Here is a 19,497-nt window from a genome sequence, read left to right on the forward strand (position 1 = left end):
ACTTTATTTTTAAATTCATGCTGTTTTATCAACTATACCTGGGATGTACAGTGATATCTACCGTAAAAAAATAGCATGTATTATGGATTCATATTGCTTTGTCCCTTGATACGTTTTGATTGATCCAAGGCTTATAGTATGATGACCTTTTTTCTATGTCGTGTGTGACTGTTTCTCATCTTAGCGGAAGAAAACGCCACAAAAATTATGTAAAGAAGGGTTCAATCCGGCCTACAGGTTATTTTTTTTTTCTTTGTAAAGAAAATCAAAACATGTCAAACAAGAAGGAAGATCTTTTCGGTTTAAATAACGACAGTGAAGAAGAGGACGTCTCTTTAGATGAGGAGGAGCAAGAGGATAGTCGATTTTCTAAAAGTCGTCTTCAAAAGCAATCACTCTCTGACGATGACAGCGAGGTAGATAGCGATGCCGAAGAGAGCGAAGCAGAAGACACCGATGTCGATATGGAAGAAAAGACTGCTGCTGACGACAATGACGATGAAAGTGAAGACGATGACAATGAATTAGACGCTGAAGGTTACGATGCACCCAAAGACTTGACTGCCTTTGGTGCCACCACTAAGAAAAGAGTCAGAACTGCTAAAAAAGTAAAGAGTTTGACACCTGAAGAACTCGAAAAATTTGAAAAGGCAAGAAAGAAGACTGGTGTGTGTTATTTGTCTCGCATTCCTTTGTTCATGAAGCCTAGTCGAGTCAGATCCCTTTTAGAGAAGCATGGTGAAATTGGCCGTATCTATTTAGTACCAGAAGGTAATGATTCTATATGTTTGTGTGCATGGATATAGCTGACATTATTTTTAAAAAAACGTAGATGGAAAGGTCACAGCACGTCGTAAGAAGTACACAAAGAATAGAAGAACCAATTTCACAGAAGGTTGGGTTGAATTTAAAGATAAAGCCATTGCCAAAGCATTAGCCGAACATTTAAATATGAAGGAAATTGGTGGCAAGCGTAAAAGTCAATATTACCATGATATGTGGAACATTAAATATTTACCCAAGTTCAAATGGCACCATTTGACCGAACATATGGCTCATGAAAAGCAAGCGCGTCAACAACGTTTGCGTAACGAAATTGCCCAATCCAACCGTGAAAACAAAACTTATATCCAAAATGTTGAACGTGCAAAGATGTTACAAAATATGGAACAAAAGAAGCGTAAGCGTGAGGGCGAACCTACAACTCCTGTTAAACAAAAGATCCAAAGAACTTTTGAACAAAGAGGAAACGTTAACCGTGAGGTTGATCCCAAGAAATCTGGCAAAAATGCCATGGATAAGATGGATAGTAATTTGAAGGGTGTCTTGGGAAGTATTTTCTCCAAGAAATAAAGAAATAAAATTTTGTGTGTGTATGCTGGTATAAAAATCACCCGCTTTAAGATTAATGCAATTTCCTTTCCTTTTCCGTTTTATCGTTCAATTTTTTTTTTTTTGGTACAGCTAATGTTTCGTGTTTTCCAATCAAGGGTTGTCAAAAGACAATTCACCAATGCACCAAGCATGATGCCAGCAGTCAACGGTGTAGTCTTTAAAAAACCGTTTAAGCCAAATTACTTGGGCACTGTTTCATTTGGTGTCAGTGCCTCCACCATGTTGTTCTTTATCGCCGCAGTTGTCCATGAAAAGGAAAAAGAAACCTTATGGCAGCGTCTCCGAAAACGTACAGACGGTCCTAAATGGTCCACCATTCGTGACCTCATCACCGACGACAAATTATTCCAAGCAGACCTTTGGCAAGAACAAAAGAAAATGTGGTTAGAAAAGAAGCAAGCCTTGTTGGATGATTTACGAGACAAGCTTGAAAAGTTCAATTCGATCCCTATCGAGGTCCGACGGGTGTTTCTAACCGTAGCACAGACCTACTTGTCTTTATCTGACGCCGAAAAGACCATGGCCGGTTTAATAGGTGCCAACCTCCTCGTATTCTGTGCTTGGAGAATACCAGCTCTTAAACCTGTCATGAATCGTTACTTTACTCACAATCCAGGTTCCGGACAATACCTCACCTTGATCACTAGCTGTTTTTCACATAGAGATCTACTTCATCTTACAATGAATATGGTAGCGTTATGGTCGTTTGGCCCATTAATCCATGATGTATTGGGAAGAGAGCAGTTTGTCGCTGCCTATCTGTCTGTAGGCATCAACGCCAATGTCATTAGCCACGTTGTCAGTCTAGCTCTACGTCAATCACGGCCTTTGAATCCCAGTTTGGGAGCCAGTGGTGCCATTTATGGTCTTATATCAGCTACAGCATACACTTACCCAAACTCGAGTGTCTTTGTACCCTTCTTACCCACTGTGCCCATCAACATTAATTATGCCGTACCCACATTACTATCTTTGGATGTAGCCGGTGTTTTGATGCGCTGGCGCATGTTTGATCATTTTGTAAGTTCAAAACATGGATTAGAAACACATGTATATAACAGTAGTATTTATTTAGGCTCACTTAGGAGGAGCAACGTTAGGATTGGCTTACATGCAATTTGGTCCAAACTATGTTTGGCCCTGGATGCTAAATGCTGTGCGAAAAATCAAAAGAAATGGTAAAGGCAATGGAGGCGAAGATGATAATTCAGGTGTACTCATGAAGGTACCCGAAAGATTGAGATCAAAATTTTTAAAAAAGAAGGTAGCCGTGCCCGAAGAGTAAATAAAATTAGATGGTTTATTTAATGTGTTTTTCCACTCATGATAAATTTGGAATAAGCTATAAACGTTTCGTAAGTTGTTAGACAAATGGGTATATACTTTTAAGGGAAAGACTTACATCGTCTGGTAAATCCAGGTCGAGTGGCAGCTAAGTAGAGTGAGTATGATTTTGTTTGGCCATCATCAACAGGGATAGTACGAAGAATGGGATATGCATCCGATGGATTGATAATAGCATAATTAAGGTATAGAACACCGGCCCAAGGAGAGTGAACTGTAGGTGCGATAGCACCAAGCTTTTGGGTCCATTCTTGACTGACGAATTCAGGGGTTCGAATATATTCTGCTAAAATAGGCGTCATCGGGAGTTGTTGAATGCCATGCACATACTCCATAAATCTGCCAAAATAAGTCGTCTAACAAACAATGATGAGTAAAAACAAAATTAAAATGTAAACAAATACTTTACGTAATCCACTTTTTGCTCAAAAAAGATGCCTGCCACTTTGTTCTTGACCATTTCAGCGGGTCGATTCTTATTATCATCTTTAAACCAAAAGTATTCATACGTAGACCGTTTTGTAATGGCTAATTGCAGGTTGGCCAAATCGGACATTTCCTTATTGTTTGTAGCCAATCCCCACAATTTAGATCCCCAGTAGAAATTGACAGACTTTTTTTTTGCAGGTTAGTATCTACATATGTTGGTGGCGTAAAGAAAACACCCCCACCCCCACAAACAAATATTACCTCGGGAACGGATTCTTGATCTCTTCCGTCTAATGCACCATTGACTTTGATACCACCAGCCCAACTGTGACCTGCAAACCAATCCCAACTACGGAATTGGGCAAAATAAGGATCGTTATCCACCGGGTTATTAACGTCACGGATTAAATCTTCTGTCCATTCCTTGAGTTCGGCAGTTCTCCAACTGGGATCCAAATAATGAACAATAGCAGCTAGTAAATTACATTTTTTTTTTAAGTTTAAGTCTACAATCAATATACACATATTCGTTTTACCTGTGACAACAAGGTAACCTTGGTGATAATGATGGTCATTATAATAAGAGTGACCAAATTCACTATAGATATCGCCTTTTCCACCCATGGAAGGGGGTAATCCATCTCTAGCTACAATGCCTTTATAGAGACGATCATAACGGTATGGATTTGCCTGTCTGTTTTCCAAGTAAGGAACCAAGGCGTTCTTAATCTTATCCAAAGCTACTTTAGCCAACTCAGCATTCTGTAGCTGTGTCACATCCGGTCTGTTTAACGTTAAAGCCAGCAAAGCGTATTTTTGAAGCCCCTTTCCTGAAAAGTAATTGTCGTCCTTGAAAGTATTCTCAGTGTAGTTGGAGTAAACATCATCTACCATGGCTTGTAAAATTTCATTACGTGTAGAAGGCTCCGGTGCAGGATTGGAAGGAAACCATTCGGTGGTTGGCAGATCGGTTTCTTTCAGAATCCAGGTGTTACCAATGACAGCTTCCATAGGTCCTTTGGAAGAGGATTGCAGAATCATGTTGGTACGTACTACTTGGTTAGCAAAGCTTGATATATGATGAGGGTAAGCAAATGTCAATAACCTTTTGGAGAGGTCACCTGCCAAATTCCAATTAATTGTATAAGTGCTACAAAAAGAAAAATTGTTAAAAAGACTGTTTCAGGGTTTAGTTATTGTTTATTACCTATCAGCACCGGTTTCAAGTTTAGCACCAGTGGCCCAAACACCAGTGTGTGTGTCCAATACAGCTTCACTACCTGGCATATCTGCTAATTTGGCTACTTGAATCACACCATTAAAGGGCGCTGTGGCAATCAAATTGGAAAATCCTTCCTTTCGCAATGTTAAAGGCTTATCACCCAAGACATAAATAATGTAGGTACTGGTAGGACTATTATTAAATGAAATCTTAAATTTATGTCCAGAATAAACGTCCCCGCCTAAATCTTGATCTGCCGTGATTCTGATAATAGCATGTTGCGTAAAGAATTGCGGAGTCAAGTTGTGGTATACACTGGTGATATAAGAGGCGCCTCTGGCAATCGGGAACTCGATACTGCCAGCCTTACTCACTAACTGAAGATTGGCACCAAACAAATCCCAGTCGGTGACCAAAGGTGAGGGGGTATCTGTCTTCCATTCTTTCGAGGTGATGCGAAGGTCTACCACTACACCGTTAATGATATATCCTGCGGGACTGGCGGGTATATTGTTGGTGGGTGGGTATGAACCAATCACCTTTTCATAAGGCTGTGATATCGAAAGACCTGGATTTCCACCAAAGTCATCCAAGAGCCTGAGGATATATGGATCTGGAGTTGTGGGAGCAAGATGGTTGATACTTGGATAAAATAAATTACTGATCCAAGAACAAGTTGGTACGACTTTAGATTGTTTGGGATCTGCGTACACGGGAGGGAAAGGGTGAGATATCTGAGGGAATACCGATGAAGGTGGCGACAGGGAGACCGGGTGAAAAAGACGAGAGAGTGTCATATCTTTTCTAATAGAGATTGCTGTGATGGATTGACAAAAGATAAGTCCAGCCAAAACTGAGCTTACTTTAATCCTCATTTCTTGTTTAAAAAAAAATATGTAGAAAGAAAAGTTTTTCCTTAACGAGATGTTTCGTGTCATTTAAATATCTACACTAGCATTCTATATCAAAAAATCAGTAATTATCAAAATCCGTCACTTCGATCTCGCGGTATGAAAAAAAACAGGTCTCATTCTTGTTGCATAGAGACCGATCAAAATAAAGATCCAACACAGTAACTCGATTATTATTTGTAAATATACAAGGAATGATTTTAATTATAACTTCATTTTATGAACTATCTCTAATCTATTTTGGTTTCCAACATCTCCTTCAATGACGCGTTAGCGGAACCTCTTTTCTTGGGCAAAGGTGTATTTGCTGAAGGTTTCCATCCAATCTAAAATTAAATAGATGAATAAACATATGGTGCATCATTGTTTGGTATTTTTTTTTTTTTTTTTTTACCAAATAAATAATTTGAAAGGTTGCTGGAATTGTACCATCGGGATGACCGTGTAATTCTATTTTGAAAAAAAAAAAGAGGGCTAAATACGCTGTTATATAATAGGTTTAGGTTACATACCTTTATAAATTGCAGCAGCCGATAAAAGTGTATCTCTCTTCAAATATGGACGTCTATGTGTCATAATATATATGAATACAAACTAATCATGTAAACCTTGAATGTGTAAATTTCTCTATTTTTACCTTGTGAAAACGGCATTGCTTTCTCCCATAGCACGAAGATCCTCCATCAGTTCAAAAGCGCTTGGATAGTTTACTTGAATTTCATCCACATCCACTGTAGTCAAAGTGAATCCGGCACGAGTCAAGATTCTAGACATATCACTGGATTCTATATTTCATCAAATCTTAGTTTTTTTTTTCAACTCATAAAAGCTCAATCATATTAAATATATTACCGGCCATAGGAGAGATACGAGGAGAAATACCACTTTCTCTCTCTGTTTCCGCTAATTGCAATGATGTTCTCAACTCAAATAAAGTATCACCGCCAAACATAGCACCAATAAAGACGCCATCGGGTTTAAGCGAGTTCTTGATTTGGATCAAAGCTCCGGGTAAATCATTGACCCAGTTTAACGATAAACTACTGACAACGGCTTCCAAGGAATCCTCTTCAAAAGGTAAATGTTCTTCATCAACCACACGTCTTTCCACTTGGACCTCGTAAGGAATATCAATATCTCTATTCAGTGCTTTCTCTTTCATATATACACCAAGTTAGTGGTTTGCCTTCGTTAAGAAGAAGAAAAGTTTACCTGACATGTCACACATGATTAACTTTTGCATCATATCCTTGTTGACATGCTTTACAATATGTCCAGATCCAGATCCCAAATCAACCACAGTATTGAATTTTCGTTTAATGTCCTAAATGAAAAAGATCTCGAGATGAGTCGAGGGTTGTCAAACAATCTTTCTTTGCTTTACCAAAAGTCGATCAGCTACTCGGGCAGCGATCTCGTCTTTTAGATAATCAACAGTACGGCTTTGTTCTACGTCGGCTGCTGCACGTTCCTTTTGTAAAAGTTTGACGTTTCTGTCAAAGACATGAAATGCTTGTGGTGTAGCCACGTAATGACGTCTACTCTGTCTAGTCAACTGACGGAGGGTTGTTGCAAGCATTAGTTAATTTAAGAAAGGAGAGAGAGAGAGAGAAATTAAATTTATCCCTTTCCAGGGTATCATTTTTCTTTTGGTAGGGTGGAGATTCAAATGCTTTTTTATTGAAGCCTGACAATGCATTGACCAACAAGGCTCTTATCAAGTTTTTATTTCATTTTTGAAGGTAAGCTTTTGGGAACACTTGTTTTAGCTGTGGCAAAGGATCAATATGAATTAGGCCACAGGCGTAAGTATATCCTGTCTTGACTTCCCTAATACGATGAGGCTTCCTTGTCTTTTTAGCATAATGCAGCATCTTGATATCCAAATCTTTGTTGCCAAATGGATAAATGTCTTCTTTCGCCATCCAACCCCTAATGATAATAAGAAAAATCCTGTAAATAAAAAATTGCAAAGACTATTTAAAACTCGGTCTTACCATGTATGTGCTTCGCTCACTTGAAGAAATTCTACAAGCACTTTATTAGCTTGTTCAGCTTTCAGTGAAGTTACACTTTTAGGGATACCGCGTTTTCTTTTAGGGTCTGTAATCTACAATCAGCAATTAGATTAATAAAAAACAGCAAGATACTTGAATAAATCTTACAAGAGCTGGGTGAGGAGGAAATCCATATACGCGACCCCAAACAAGTTCTCCATGTTGAAAAGTTACGATTTTTTCCTTTTCTTGTTCCTGGCCATTTTCTTCGACTGGAGCCTTTTTCTGAACATTGGTCTTCTCCAGTGTTTTGGCCTTATTCTTTTCTTGCAGCTTCACCTCTTCTTGTATCTTGCTGTTTTCTCCATCCATTTTCTTTCGCTCAATAGGAGCTTTAGGTTTGAGTGATTGCACAATCTTTGGTCGTGCATTGTCCAATTGTTGAGAAGAGGACCGTGTAGACCGTGTCTCTCTTTGGATAACAACTACAGGTGAAACCGTCTCTGATGACACTTCATCCATTGGCACGTCGACATCCATTTCTTCTTCTATTGTTGGCTCTTCGACAACTGGCTCTTGCACTGCCGGTTCTTCGTTAACTGGCTCTTCCATCACTGGCTCTTCCATCACTGGCTCTTCCGTCTCTGGCTCTTCCATCACTGGCTCTTCCATCTCTGGCTCTTCCATCACTGGCTCTTCCATCTCTGGCTCTTCCATCACTGGCTCTTCCATCTCTGGCTCTTCCATCACTGGCTCTTCCATCACTGGATCTTCCGTCTCTGCCTCTTCCATCACTGGCTCTTCTGTCACTGGCTCTTCTGTCACTAACTCTTTCGTCTCTGGCTTTTCTGTCACTAACTCTTTCGTCTCTGGCTTTTCTGTCACTAACTCTTTCGTATCTGGCTCTTCTGTCTCTGGCTTTTTCGTCTCTGAGTCTTCTGTCTCTGACTCTTCCGTCTTTGGCTCTTCATTGACAGGCATTTCCGTCACTGGTTTATTTGCTGGTGCTTTCGTTCCAGATTTTTTCGTTGGTACCTTAATCGGCGGTGTTTCATTTGTTGGTGATCTATCGGTTAACGATTCATTAGTTGGCGATTCGCTAGTGGATGGTTCATTGGTTGGTGATTCATTTGTCGACATTTCATTTGTTGATGGGCCATTAATTGATAACTCCTCTGTTAATGATCCTTCCATTGGTGAATCTACGATGGATGGTTCCGAGGCAGGTTCAGAAATGGTCGAAACCTGTCTCCTTAAGGTAGATCTCTTTCTCTTTGGTTCGGGCAAAGAATCTAGTCCTAATTTAACAGGATGATGTATATCCTTTGTAATTGATCGCGAGCGTAAAGTGCGCATATTATTTTGAGTTTTACTTCGGGTGATACGGGAAACCTTTCGAGTAGTATCCTCTTCTTTGGGTTTTTTCATAGGGGTATCTGTCACATCACTTACTCTTCGCTTTAATGATAAGGAGCTGTCACTGCTAATCGTGCTCATACTGCTAAGACCACTACTGGATTGTTCGACGGTAGTGTCAATCTTTAGTGAATCATCAGCATAACTGAAAATCTCTGGGTCCACTTTGACATCCAATAAGCCCGACTTGCTGATTTCTAAAGACTCGTAATTTTGACGTGCTTCGGCTATCAATGATTCGGCAGTTTTTTCCAGGCGTTGAGCTAATTTATAATACAATGTGTCTTTTTGGTTGTAAAGCATGCTGTTTTTCCAGATCAGTGAGAGGTCATCGGCTAAATTATCTAAAGTGAGGTATAAGTGGAGAGAGAGTTTCTCAAGGACGTCAGCGAAGGACATGGGAGTTTTCACAATGTCGTAATAATCAGAAGCCATATCTCTTGTCACTGGATATTTGAATAGGTCCTTCTTATCTAATCTAAAGCAATAAATCATGTTAACATCTAATAGAAAAGACTCCCTATCAATACTCACTCCATTAATTCATCAATCACAGGTCGCATCACAATTTCAATAGGATAAAAAATGGTTTCTAGGTATGCTTTTTGCTTTCTAAGTCTATCTAATTTTAATTTTTCTCGCTTTTGAACTTGTTCGGATAGTAGTCGTAATTTTTCAAGGTCTGCTCGTAGAGTGATCATGGACTAATGGAAAGAGCATATTTATAAGAAAGTGTTTGCAACAAAGAGAAAATTCGGATACTCACAGATGCTTTATGTGCTTTTTCGACTTCTGATTGTTTGAGTTGAGATGCAGATGCGGTCCAGGGCTTCAGGTATAGTATGAGAATCTCAAATTAACATTATATATATAAAAAAACTTACCTCCAAATGTAATCTCTTTAATAGTGGTGCACCTCTGCGCGATTCTCTTTTCAAGGACCAATACCTGCAAATGTTTGTGACAACTTGAGATTTTTTCTTTAGGTTTGTTGCTTGCTTCACCGATTTGAGTCTTTCTAATTTATCCAGGATAAATTCTGGAGCAATGGGAGCCCCCGCAGAATATTGATGTTGATGTGCTCGAGCCGCCTTTGAAGCTGGTAATAATTGACTGACAGCCTGCTGCCTGCGTTGCTTTTTGGTGCTTTTCGTGGAATCTACAGTATTGGTTAATGCTGGGTATGCATCATCATCTTCTTCGTCGATATATCTCTTCCTTGGCATTAAATTATCTCGCTTTCGTTTTGGATCCATGAACCAACGTTGTGCATCCACCACCAGTTTATCAACATTAACCACTTCTTTGTAATCCTTGGGAGTATGTCGTTCACAATAAGCTTTAAGAACCACACCGTCGTAATGAGTACCATGTAATTTCATACGCATACATAGTCTAGCCCAACGTGCGCAAGTGACGTGAAAGGCGACAAAACAATTCTTATTATCACATTGAATACAAGCCCCATGTCTACGTCGACAGATATAACAGGTTAACTTCCATCTACTTTTAGGCACATTCTCGATATTGTCGATTGGTTCCATATAAACGCTATTACTGAGGCCGACTTCTGGAATCCATATAGCACATAATAAATGTCCCCATTGATTTGTTGTTGTCTGTTTAAAAGCGCCACCTTCACCAGGACAGAAAATACAAGATACGGGATTTTCAGGGGAAACCATGCATTTTCTGCATAGCCATTGTCCTTCGGGAATATATGGTATACCGTAACAATCTTGGTGGACGGCTAAATTGCATCCATCACAGAATACAATAGCATTACTATTCTCACATTCACCATCGTCACAAATCGCACATTTTGAGTCTTCTGGTAATGGTGGTTCGTCATTTGTCTTTTTTGGTAGACTTTTGATCTAGTATAAAATGGGATACGGTGCGATAAGAAAGATGTGTTTGATTGTACATAACAAAAAAAAAAAAAAAGTTGTCTTTTTATTTACCAAATCAAACCATTCTTTTTCTAATTGATCTATGATACTTTCAAATAAGTCGCCAGATACAAGGCCAAGCTTTTCTTTTTTTCGTTCTTCGTTGTATAACTGTAACCATGTTTGGTCTGTCGTAGAAAAGAAGAATGTTAAAAAGGGGACACAAAGGAGTGTGTACAATAAGTGTCACCTTGCTCATCCATGTCGTATTCTACTGTCTCAAATAATTCTGATTCTGAGGGTTCTATTGATTAGAAGAAAAAAAAATGGCGTTAGATCTTATTGCAGAATAACAGATACAGGGCAAGAAAATAGTCTCTTGCGATTGTTAATTTGCCTATATAACGAATGTAATGATTTTCAGGCCGTTGAAATACTTGAGCTTCATTGTCCTTAGCCAATGGTCGTATTGAATCGATTCTTTTAAAAGAAGCCATGGGCAATTTTATTGTTTTTTCAATGGGCGGTAAATCACCCTCCGATGCTGTTTCGTATTCGTCGTTGGAAGGCGATTTTATAGATTGATCGCTCAAGTTGATAATCGGTAAAGGTTCCTTAATATTTAAATCTGGAAAAAAATCCTTATAAGATCTTTCTTCTCTTGGTTTTTCCTCAAAAGTTGGTGTGGTAGGTGATCCCGTCGATTCAAGTTTTCTAGGTCGACCTCTTCTCTCTAAAGTCATTATTATATATACAAATTAATTTTATTTTTTGGAAAAAGATGTTTTATAAAAACATTGATCGCGTTTAAAATAAGTTCATTCCCCGTCATCACGTGTCTACTCAGCACAGTTTGGCACAACCAAATGATCGAGGTCCTGCATGGCCAATAAAGCCAATGTATTGAATATCTATGTTGTCCGACTCATGGTCTGCTCTTAGCAGCTTAATCAGTACAAATTTTCCTGCCCTAGGATAAAAAATTTAGTTACAAAAAAGTTTTGAGCGGCAATAAAAAAAACTCACCTGTCAACCAAATCCAGAACGCTAAGTTTATCTTGTTTTAGTGTAAACCAGGCTACAGGATCTGTGTCTTCTAATCTACCGTGTTTTTCTTGTATATAGGCATCGTATTGTTCTTTGGTAAAATCATCGAATCCTTTTGTTTCTGTGTGTTACAAAGTAATACGTTTAGTTAGTAACCTAGCAGGATTTATCTCTATCAAATATTTTTACATACCTGATATATCAATTTCTTTATGGGAGATAAAGATCAACCCATCTTTACAAGGTGCTGTGAATCTATTAAAAAACCAAAAAAAAAAAAAAAAAAAAAAAAAAAAAAAAAAAAAAAAAAACGGATATGTCATTAAACTACTTTAGTACCTTTTTTTAAAAAATAAATGAATTTTACCCATGTAATGGTGCTTTAATCACAATTTTGGAGATTGAACAACTTGTATCTGAAATTATTTTGCTTTCTATGAACCCACAATATTGTGATAAAATATTCACCGCCCCTTTTCTTCCCGAACTGACGTCAAAGAAAAAAAATTAATCAGATTTTACCTTCAGAAAATGTATTAGCTTGATTTACCAATAAACGGAACCATCATTCATTAATATATTTTCAATGCCATACAGCGCCCTAAATAAATAGATGAGATACTATATTTTGTGTATTTTCATATGTATTCATATATATGTTAAACTTACCCGTATTGTCCACCATCATCAAAAATAACATCAAAATCAAGCGTGGTATTAACGCCTGTGCACAAAAAACTCGTGTTTACCGCTAAATCATTCAAACAGTTTTGTCCATATATAAAACTCGCCGCTGAAGTTGTTCTAGGAAATCGATAATTGGTGGGTGCAATAGGGCCAATGTTATCTTCCTCTTCATCAGCATTTTCATCCGGTACTGTATTGATAACTTGCGGTCTTCTTCTCCATCGTGGTGTAATTCGGTTATCGCTACGACGGTAATGATGTCTGTCAATACTATCACTCACATTCAATGTTTCCGGTGAGGTGTAAATCTCGTCGAATATAGATGACACTAAAATTGGTGATACCGATAATGCAGATGTGTTCATAAGATCTTCTGGTGTCATCATTGAAAAATCATCAATTGCCGGCATTTTTATAAATCGATAAGTAAAAAAAGAAAAGAGAGTTAGAGACAAAAATAAAACGTCAAAAAAAAAAAAAGCTGAAAGGTACAGTGACTGCTGGAGAGTGTTCGGCCAGTTTCTGGAACATGATGTATTAATTTTTTCATGCAAATTCAATGTAACACCGATACAAAACATGCCACGGACCATTCCTTTTGGCACACAACGTCCCCTTTTTTCTATATGTGATACCAAACAAACAAAAAGGAATAAACAAACACAATTTCATTAAACAGCCAATCAAATTTATTTAAATCGTCTTCAATTTTTTTGGGACTGTAAAGAGACTTTTTATCCCGTACCCAAAGCAACCCAAAAAGACAACCAAAAACATGTAAATATCCAGATTACTAGCCTTGATAAAAGTCATATTTCTTTTTACATCCCATCGATGTGGAACATGAGTATCATTATGTGTAAATAGCACTTCTTCTATGATATCGGCACTCCTAGCCACACCGCGTTGAGACCTGATTTGAACTAACGCTTTAAATCTTTCTGTATTCAATTGAAATTTCCCCCCTTCATCCAATGCAACCTTTTGAATAATCTTATTGGCCTCAGTCTGGCTTACGTGGCGTTCTAACATCAATCCTACACCGTTCTTCTCCATGGTTTTTGCCGCGCCAGGTTGATCCATAAAGAAAGGGTAGACGATTACACGTACACCAGAATAGAATGACTCGTAAAGTGACCCAGCACCACCATGTGTTATAAACATACTTGTAGCGGGATGATGAAGAATAGCCATTTGAGGTGCCCAGTTAATAAACATGACCTTCTCCGTACCCTCATAAAATGTCTTTACATCATACGTTGTATTCGATTCTGTTGTGATATGGCTGGGAAACATACGATCTATACCTCTTGTGGCCCAAATAACACCATCCAAATCGTTTCTCTCTATCGCCTCTAACAAACCCGTTAAGACCAAACGACCATCCGACTCTTTCCCTATGGCATGTTGACCAAACGCGACATACGCTACTCGTTGATGCGCATCCAGAAATGATTTCAGTTCGGGTGTCAACTCTTGATATATTTTGGGTAATATAGGTCCTACTAACTCCATAAGAGGCCCTAAAGGTCTTCCTTGCTCAAAACCAAAGGCGCTGTTAACTAACTTGACTGAGTCCTTGGATTTTCTATAGGCTTGTAATGCAGGCTTGATACCGAATCCCTTGTACATTTTCTTTTGGCTATTGATGGTGGTGTATAACATGATGGTATACTTTACAGGATTGATAATCATATCGGAAATTCTCTCTTTTAACGACATAAATTCCGTGGTAGGGTTCTTCATATTTGATAGATCATTGTTGATGTAAGGAGCCGAAGCATCTGTATATGAGTAAAAAAAAACAATTTAGACAAATATACTATATTTTTGAAATAAACACATGCATACCTTTTCCTTGGGCAAACGACGATGTAGCTAAAAAAGGTATTTTAGACTTAATGGCAGCTTCAATGCAGGGAGAGTTGAAGCTATCGCATATAACGAGGTCGATATTGTTAGACTTTATATACTCTAGATTACTGACGTATTCTGTGAATAGAAATTAAAACAATCAGACCAAAAAAAAAAAGCCCCTCCCAACCTTTTCTTATATATTTACTTACCGTGGGGAAATTTTATAGTCAAACGTTCCAACATACTTTTGATACCTTCTACTATAGGTTTAGAGGAAAGTTCTTCCATAAACCGGTTATGCTCTTCTTTTGAAAGAGAAGGACCGATAGAGTTCGACGTAATCGAAGGATAATCCTTTGCGAATTTCATTTGACCATCCTACATTGGTTAAAGATGTTAGTGAATATATTTTTTATTCTTGTTTTTATTGGAGTTATACCGTAGTTAAATAAAATGTAGTATGTCCACGTAAAGACAACTCATCGAGGATGCTGATAACCCAAGAAACATGCGATGAACCACCATACATACAACTGAAGAGAATGTTTTTTGGGCTTCTAAAGTTTGGCGATATCTCAAATGTTGAAGTTCCCAAAACTGTAGCTACAAAAAGACTTGCTAAGCCTAGCAATCTCATATTTTTACTGTAAAGTATATGGAAGAAGAAAAAAATGATAATTAATTTAGGCAAAGTTAGTTTATTTTGTTACTTGTATCATGCACCTTGATCGACTATTTGGTGACCAATGCTTTGTTTTTCTTTTTGTATATGCAACTTGCTGCTGTCACATAATCTTGGAGAATATCACTTACGATCCGTGTATTTCCATTTTATAGGAAATAGCCGACAGAATAAAGCATTTGGATATCAACGAACATAAATCTGGCATAATTAATCAACTTTATATCTGAGCATATTTTTTTTTTGGGATGCAATTTCTTTTTTTGTACCTACATTCACTTCGATCAGCACCGTGCAATAACGCCGTTATTGAAATTTGTGTTCATTTTTTTTATAAACTATAATCAAGTTGAGATATATAGTATCTGTATTATGTCTAAAATGACAATTTATGCAAGGCATAAATCGCATTTTACTAACTCAAGTATACATGGCATTGTGTAATGAACTTCATGCAAACTTAAATATAGTTTGCAGGTTGCATATTTGTAAACAAAACAATGCATATTAAGGAAAACTCTACACTAAATATCTGTGTTGTGTATCCAGATTGTTAAATCACAAAAGAACAAATTACCCGGATGAAGTATGATTGATTATAATTCGTGTCGTAAGGCTCAAAGTCTAATTTTTTTGCTCTAGTATGTATATTTCTACTTATTAAAAAACTACGATGGCCAATTCGAACCCATATTTATCTTATGAATAATAATAAGGGTGTCCTTTTGATAATATAGAGTTTATACATCGAAGTGGACCAAGTTTAAATAGCCTGTGATTAGTCTGATAGTCATTTACGAAGACTGAAAATATAAGTATGATATTTATTTCGATACAAAATTATGTAGTTTACGTTTTATAATTTGAAGTTTCTCCACCAAACATCTAAATAATATAATAGTAAAAGACCGTAGTAAAAAAATGTTTATGATTTTATATTTTTAAGACAATTAAAATCAGTAAGCAGAGGTTTAATTCGTAAACTCAAGCTTAATTTTACCAGCATAATCAACTGACTAGGAAAGAGTAAAGGTACGAAACTTGGGTTTAGTGATTATGCTTATTTTTTTTTGTCGCGCAAAAATAAGCATTACGCACTAAAATGCATTCATTCGGATGACTTTTAAATATTATTGCAAGATATACCACAATATCAATAGCTTTGTGGATTGCCAAGCATGTTTTTCTTAAATTTAACAATGTAGTTATATAAATTTGTTATATTAGCGAACCAAAGCCTTTTAATACAGGCTAAATATGACCTTGATTGGAAGTAATTACTGTATAAAACTGGCATGTACATCCTTAGCGACACTGTAGTACTGGTCAAGGCAAACATCCCCTGGTTTGCCAAACTAAAAAGATAAACCAAACCTCATTAAGAGTATATTAAAATGTCCCATGTATACTGGCCTTTCTAGACTGTTGAGAACACAGACAATATGGGTCGACTCATAAATTATGTTGCAAAAAAATAAAATAAAAAACGTTTATGTCAATGATAAGACATATAACAACAATCACATCGCAACATAATTAGTGTAGTTTATTATGGCAACATATATATACAAGAGATTAGTTTAAGCGCCTGTTCTTCGTCGAGCCAATGCTCTTTGTTTGATCATGTCAATCTCTTCCGCTCTACGTTTTTTGGTGGCCTCGTTTTCAATTTTTTCTAATTCCTTTTTCTGTTCTTCCTGCTCCACCAACTTTTTTTCCGCTTCAAGATCAAGTTCTTCAATCTTTGGTTGCGCTTCGCCATTTAATCTAGTGGAAGGTAATTTCTTGATCCGCTCTTGACCTTTTCCGTTTTTCACCCAATCCCAGAGAATTTTACTAACGCCTTTCATTACCGCTTTGTTTGTGTATGTGATATTGGAGTAAAGTACCCAGTCTAATTCGGAATACTGCAAGTTATTTCTATCCAGATTATTCGACAGCGAGCACAATGGATGTAAATGCAAGGCAACCAAAGCTGTCGAAGAGATATTAGTGGAGGAATCACTTGATAAATGCTCTTCCGGTGCATAATGGGAAAACACTGATCTGTGTGCCCCCTTATTTGCAATATTTGTAAAGTAACCCGTCAAAAAAGATTCCAACACCGGCACAGGATCTGTGCTTTCCCCATGATCATTTTCCCCAACCCTGCGATGGCGTACTTTTCCTGTCGATGATTTCATCTTACGTTTGAGTATAGGTCCACGTACAATCTTTAACCTTAACTTCTCCATCACATCCATCAGCTGGTTTCTTACGTTTGAAGCAATATCCAACACTTTTGCATTAATATAATTTTCTTTACACCATTGCTTGCTTTTATCGTGTCTCTTCCATTCTTTCCAAACGTTCAAAAATGTCATGTGATCACCTGTATGGTGAGCTAGCTTTAACTTGCATGATTCAGCCTTGTTGGCTTCTTCTTCTCCATCTTTTGCACGAGGTGTTTTGAACAAATCCAAATCACCAGCTAAAATACTGACGATCGTCACTACTTCATAACTGCAATGGTATTCTTCTGCAGAGGCAATCAAGACACGAGCCAACGAGGGTGATAAAGGAAAGTAACTCATTTGATCACCTAATTTTGTTAGCTTACCTTCCTCATCGATTGCCTCTAACAAGTATAGTTGTTTCAATGCATTGCGAACCATAGATTCCTCGGGTGGATCGATAAAAGCAAAATTCAAGACATCGACGATATTTAATTTTTTAAGGGATAAAACAGTACTGAGCAGACTACTTCTTTGGATTTCTGGGATGGTGTTTGGTGACATATGATTGAAGCTTTCTTCATTGTATAATCGGAATGCTTTACCGGGAGCTGTACGACCAGCACGACCGGCGCGTTGTATAGCAGCTGCTTGACTAATCTCTGTTACAAGTAAAGCGTCCATGCCTGTATTCGCATCAAAAGATTTCTCCTTAACAAATCCTGAATCGACTACATATCTAATACCTGGAATAGTTACTGAAGTCTACATCATTTGTATAAGTTTTTTAAATGCGATGATGATAATTTAATAATGACTTACTTGAGCAACATTGGTAGCGAAAACAATTTTTCGGTCCCCCCGTCTAGGTAATTCAAAAACAGCTCTTTGATCGAATGTCTCCAAACTAGCATGCAAAGGATATACAACTGCATTATGAACATCTTGGTGAAATTTGACCTCCCTTTTATAATTAGCTTTCCTCGATTTTTCTTCAAAAGCTTTGCAGGCACGTTCAATATCATTTTGACCTGTTAAAAAAACTAAAATGTCGCCTTCTGGTTCGTTGGTATGAATCGACCAAGCTGTTTCTACGGCTCGATCCACAAAGGCCGATTTAAGAGTGCTGAGACGTGGTGCATCGACAGGATAAATTACCTGTACTGGGTAAGTTCTTCCTGGAATTTCAAAAATAGGGCATTCGTCAAAGAAGTCCGAGAACTTGGCAACGTCTAATGTGGCCGACATGATGAGGATTTTTAAATCGGGTCGAAGTCGATGTGTTTCTTTTAACAAGCCAAACAATACGTCAGTTTCCAACGTACGTTCATGGGCCTCATCGATCACGACTACTGAATATTGCTTTAAAGAAGGATCCAACGTCGCCTCTCGTAATAAAATGCCGTCGGTCATGTACTTGAGTCGTGTTGCGTTACTGGTGCGATCGTCAAATCTAATGGTATATCCTACTGTGGATCCTAACCGGACATCTTGTTCCTCGCTAACCCTTTTCGCAACTACTCGTTAAAAGTTAATCTAAGCATGAAATATCGGGTCTGTTCATTTTACCTGTAATTGCAGCGATACGTCTGAATGAGAATAGCAAAGAAGGAAAATACTGTTTAGATTCAAGACATAAATTCACTGATGTCCGTTTGTTTTCATTTACCTAGGTTGGGTGACGCCAATCCTTTCAAACTCTGGCATCTCTTCCAAAATATATTGAGGAATCTGTGTTGTTTTACCAGAACCTATTTTACGTTAAAATCACAAACTTTGTTATTTTGATAGTATGTCTTTTGTACCTGTTTCACCAATTATGACGAGAATGCTATACTCTCGTATAGCATCCACAAGATCTTGTTTATATTCAAAAGTGGGAAGACCTTCTCTTTGATCCTGGATCCGATCGTATTTCGACATTTTATGCTAAAAAAAGGTAAAAATCAAAAGTGTGTTACAATGAACACCTTTTGAAGGGATAAGGCAGTCTCAAATCGCCAAAAAGGTACATTATTTGAGTAAAACTGTGAGGTTATTCTCTATATGCACTCGCCCACTTTTTTGTTATTTTGATTGCTTAAATAGGATTCATGTTTATTAGTGCAGAGTGTTTAAAAGTCGCGTCTTCATCTTGAAAAGTTCTCTTTCTGATCCAACCCAATACCTAAAGTAATATCTATAAGTTTTGCCGATTTAACACAATTTTATTAGACCATGATATCCCACAACCATTCATTAACTCATATACTTTGACCTCTTGTTTCTATTAGAATACAATGAGTTGATAGGTACAAAAACGTTTGTTTAGAAGAGATCATTATACAGAGGCAATTCTTTACTAATCAAATACAAAGACTCACTTAGCAATGGATCTGTAAAATGTGTAATATTTTCTCAAAAAC

At 37.5% G+C, this 19,497-nt stretch overlaps 10 protein-coding genes across 10 annotated transcripts; 2 read left to right on the forward strand and 8 right to left on the reverse strand.

The window, feature by feature from the left end:
• Positions 1-236: 236 nt before the first annotated feature.
• On the forward strand, positions 237-1,407 carry EV154DRAFT_460378 (uncharacterized protein). Its single transcript, XM_051597516.1, has 2 exons — positions 237-771; positions 833-1,407. The coding sequence occupies exons 1-2, from the start codon at positions 273-275 to the stop codon at positions 1,351-1,353; spliced, it is 1,020 nt and encodes a 339-aa protein (XP_051460311.1). The 5' UTR covers positions 237-272; the 3' UTR covers positions 1,354-1,407.
• Positions 1,408-1,424: 17 nt separating this feature from the next.
• Positions 1,425-2,738, forward strand: EV154DRAFT_500366 (uncharacterized protein). Its single transcript, XM_051600580.1, has 2 exons — positions 1,425-2,415; positions 2,471-2,738. Exons 1-2 carry the CDS (start codon positions 1,468-1,470, stop codon positions 2,678-2,680), a joined length of 1,158 nt encoding a protein of 385 aa, XP_051460312.1. The 5' UTR covers positions 1,425-1,467; the 3' UTR covers positions 2,681-2,738.
• A 42-nt stretch (positions 2,739-2,780) lies between these two features.
• On the reverse strand, positions 2,781-5,187 carry EV154DRAFT_542654 (endo-1,3(4)-beta-glucanase; the record flags this gene model as incomplete). The annotated part of the gene is made up of 4 exons (XM_051604531.1): positions 2,781-3,095; positions 3,430-3,641; positions 3,705-4,318; positions 4,376-5,187. 4 exons carry the CDS (start codon positions 5,185-5,187, stop codon positions 2,781-2,783), a joined length of 1,953 nt encoding a protein of 650 aa, XP_051460313.1.
• A 284-nt stretch (positions 5,188-5,471) lies between these two features.
• EV154DRAFT_600506 (S-adenosyl-L-methionine-dependent methyltransferase) lies at positions 5,472-6,921 on the reverse strand. Its single transcript, XM_051607170.1, has 7 exons — positions 6,686-6,921; positions 6,514-6,625; positions 6,154-6,456; positions 5,939-6,086; positions 5,814-5,866; positions 5,696-5,751; positions 5,472-5,627 (listed from the first exon to the last, which is right to left on the reverse strand). Exons 1-7 carry the CDS (start codon positions 6,878-6,880, stop codon positions 5,532-5,534), a joined length of 963 nt encoding a protein of 320 aa, XP_051460314.1. The 5' UTR covers positions 6,881-6,921; the 3' UTR covers positions 5,472-5,531.
• Positions 6,922-6,936: 15 nt separating this feature from the next.
• On the reverse strand, positions 6,937-8,016 carry EV154DRAFT_500370 (uncharacterized protein; the record flags this gene model as incomplete). Its single annotated transcript, XM_051600581.1, has 3 exons — positions 6,937-7,233; positions 7,299-7,411; positions 7,467-8,016. Coding segments are annotated over 3 exons (865 nt in total), but the record flags the coding sequence as incomplete, so codon positions are not given.
• A 920-nt stretch (positions 8,017-8,936) lies between these two features.
• Positions 8,937-9,209, reverse strand: EV154DRAFT_416175 (Bromodomain-containing protein; the record flags this gene model as incomplete). The annotated part of the gene is made up of 1 exon (XM_051595718.1): positions 8,937-9,209. A coding segment is annotated over one exon (273 nt), but the record flags the coding sequence as incomplete, so codon positions are not given.
• Positions 9,210-9,244: 35 nt separating this feature from the next.
• Positions 9,245-11,349, reverse strand: EV154DRAFT_416190 (PHD-zinc-finger like domain-containing protein; the record flags this gene model as incomplete). Its single annotated transcript, XM_051595720.1, has 6 exons — positions 9,245-9,418; positions 9,481-9,543; positions 9,599-10,591; positions 10,679-10,794; positions 10,857-10,910; positions 11,013-11,349. The coding sequence occupies 6 exons, from the start codon at positions 11,347-11,349 to the stop codon at positions 9,245-9,247; spliced, it is 1,737 nt and encodes a 578-aa protein (XP_051460317.1).
• A 100-nt stretch (positions 11,350-11,449) lies between these two features.
• On the reverse strand, positions 11,450-12,750 carry EV154DRAFT_560921 (uncharacterized protein; the record flags this gene model as incomplete). The annotated part of the gene is made up of 4 exons (XM_051605637.1): positions 11,450-11,576; positions 11,633-11,774; positions 11,847-11,908; positions 12,323-12,750. The coding sequence occupies 4 exons, from the start codon at positions 12,748-12,750 to the stop codon at positions 11,450-11,452; spliced, it is 759 nt and encodes a 252-aa protein (XP_051460318.1).
• Positions 12,751-13,033: 283 nt separating this feature from the next.
• EV154DRAFT_581509 (uncharacterized protein) lies at positions 13,034-15,087 on the reverse strand (the record flags this gene model as incomplete). The annotated part of the gene is made up of 5 exons (XM_051606645.1): positions 13,034-14,124; positions 14,192-14,332; positions 14,407-14,575; positions 14,637-14,841; positions 15,011-15,087. The coding sequence occupies 5 exons, from the start codon at positions 15,085-15,087 to the stop codon at positions 13,034-13,036; spliced, it is 1,683 nt and encodes a 560-aa protein (XP_051460319.1).
• A 1,316-nt stretch (positions 15,088-16,403) lies between these two features.
• On the reverse strand, positions 16,404-19,021 carry EV154DRAFT_125497 (P-loop containing nucleoside triphosphate hydrolase protein). The gene is made up of 5 exons (XM_051593978.1): positions 18,898-19,021; positions 18,762-18,843; positions 18,662-18,681; positions 17,915-18,609; positions 16,404-17,857 (listed from the first exon to the last, which is right to left on the reverse strand). The coding sequence occupies exons 1-5, from the start codon at positions 19,013-19,015 to the stop codon at positions 16,460-16,462; spliced, it is 2,313 nt and encodes a 770-aa protein (XP_051460320.1). The 5' UTR covers positions 19,016-19,021; the 3' UTR covers positions 16,404-16,459.
• Positions 19,022-19,497: the final 476 nt, after the last annotated feature.

Source organism: Mucor mucedo, assembly GCF_025094135.1.
Source record: "Mucor mucedo strain NRRL 3635 chromosome Unknown EV154scaffold_21, whole genome shotgun sequence".
NCBI classification, from domain to species: Eukaryota; Fungi; Mucoromycota; class Mucoromycetes; order Mucorales; family Mucoraceae; genus Mucor; species Mucor mucedo.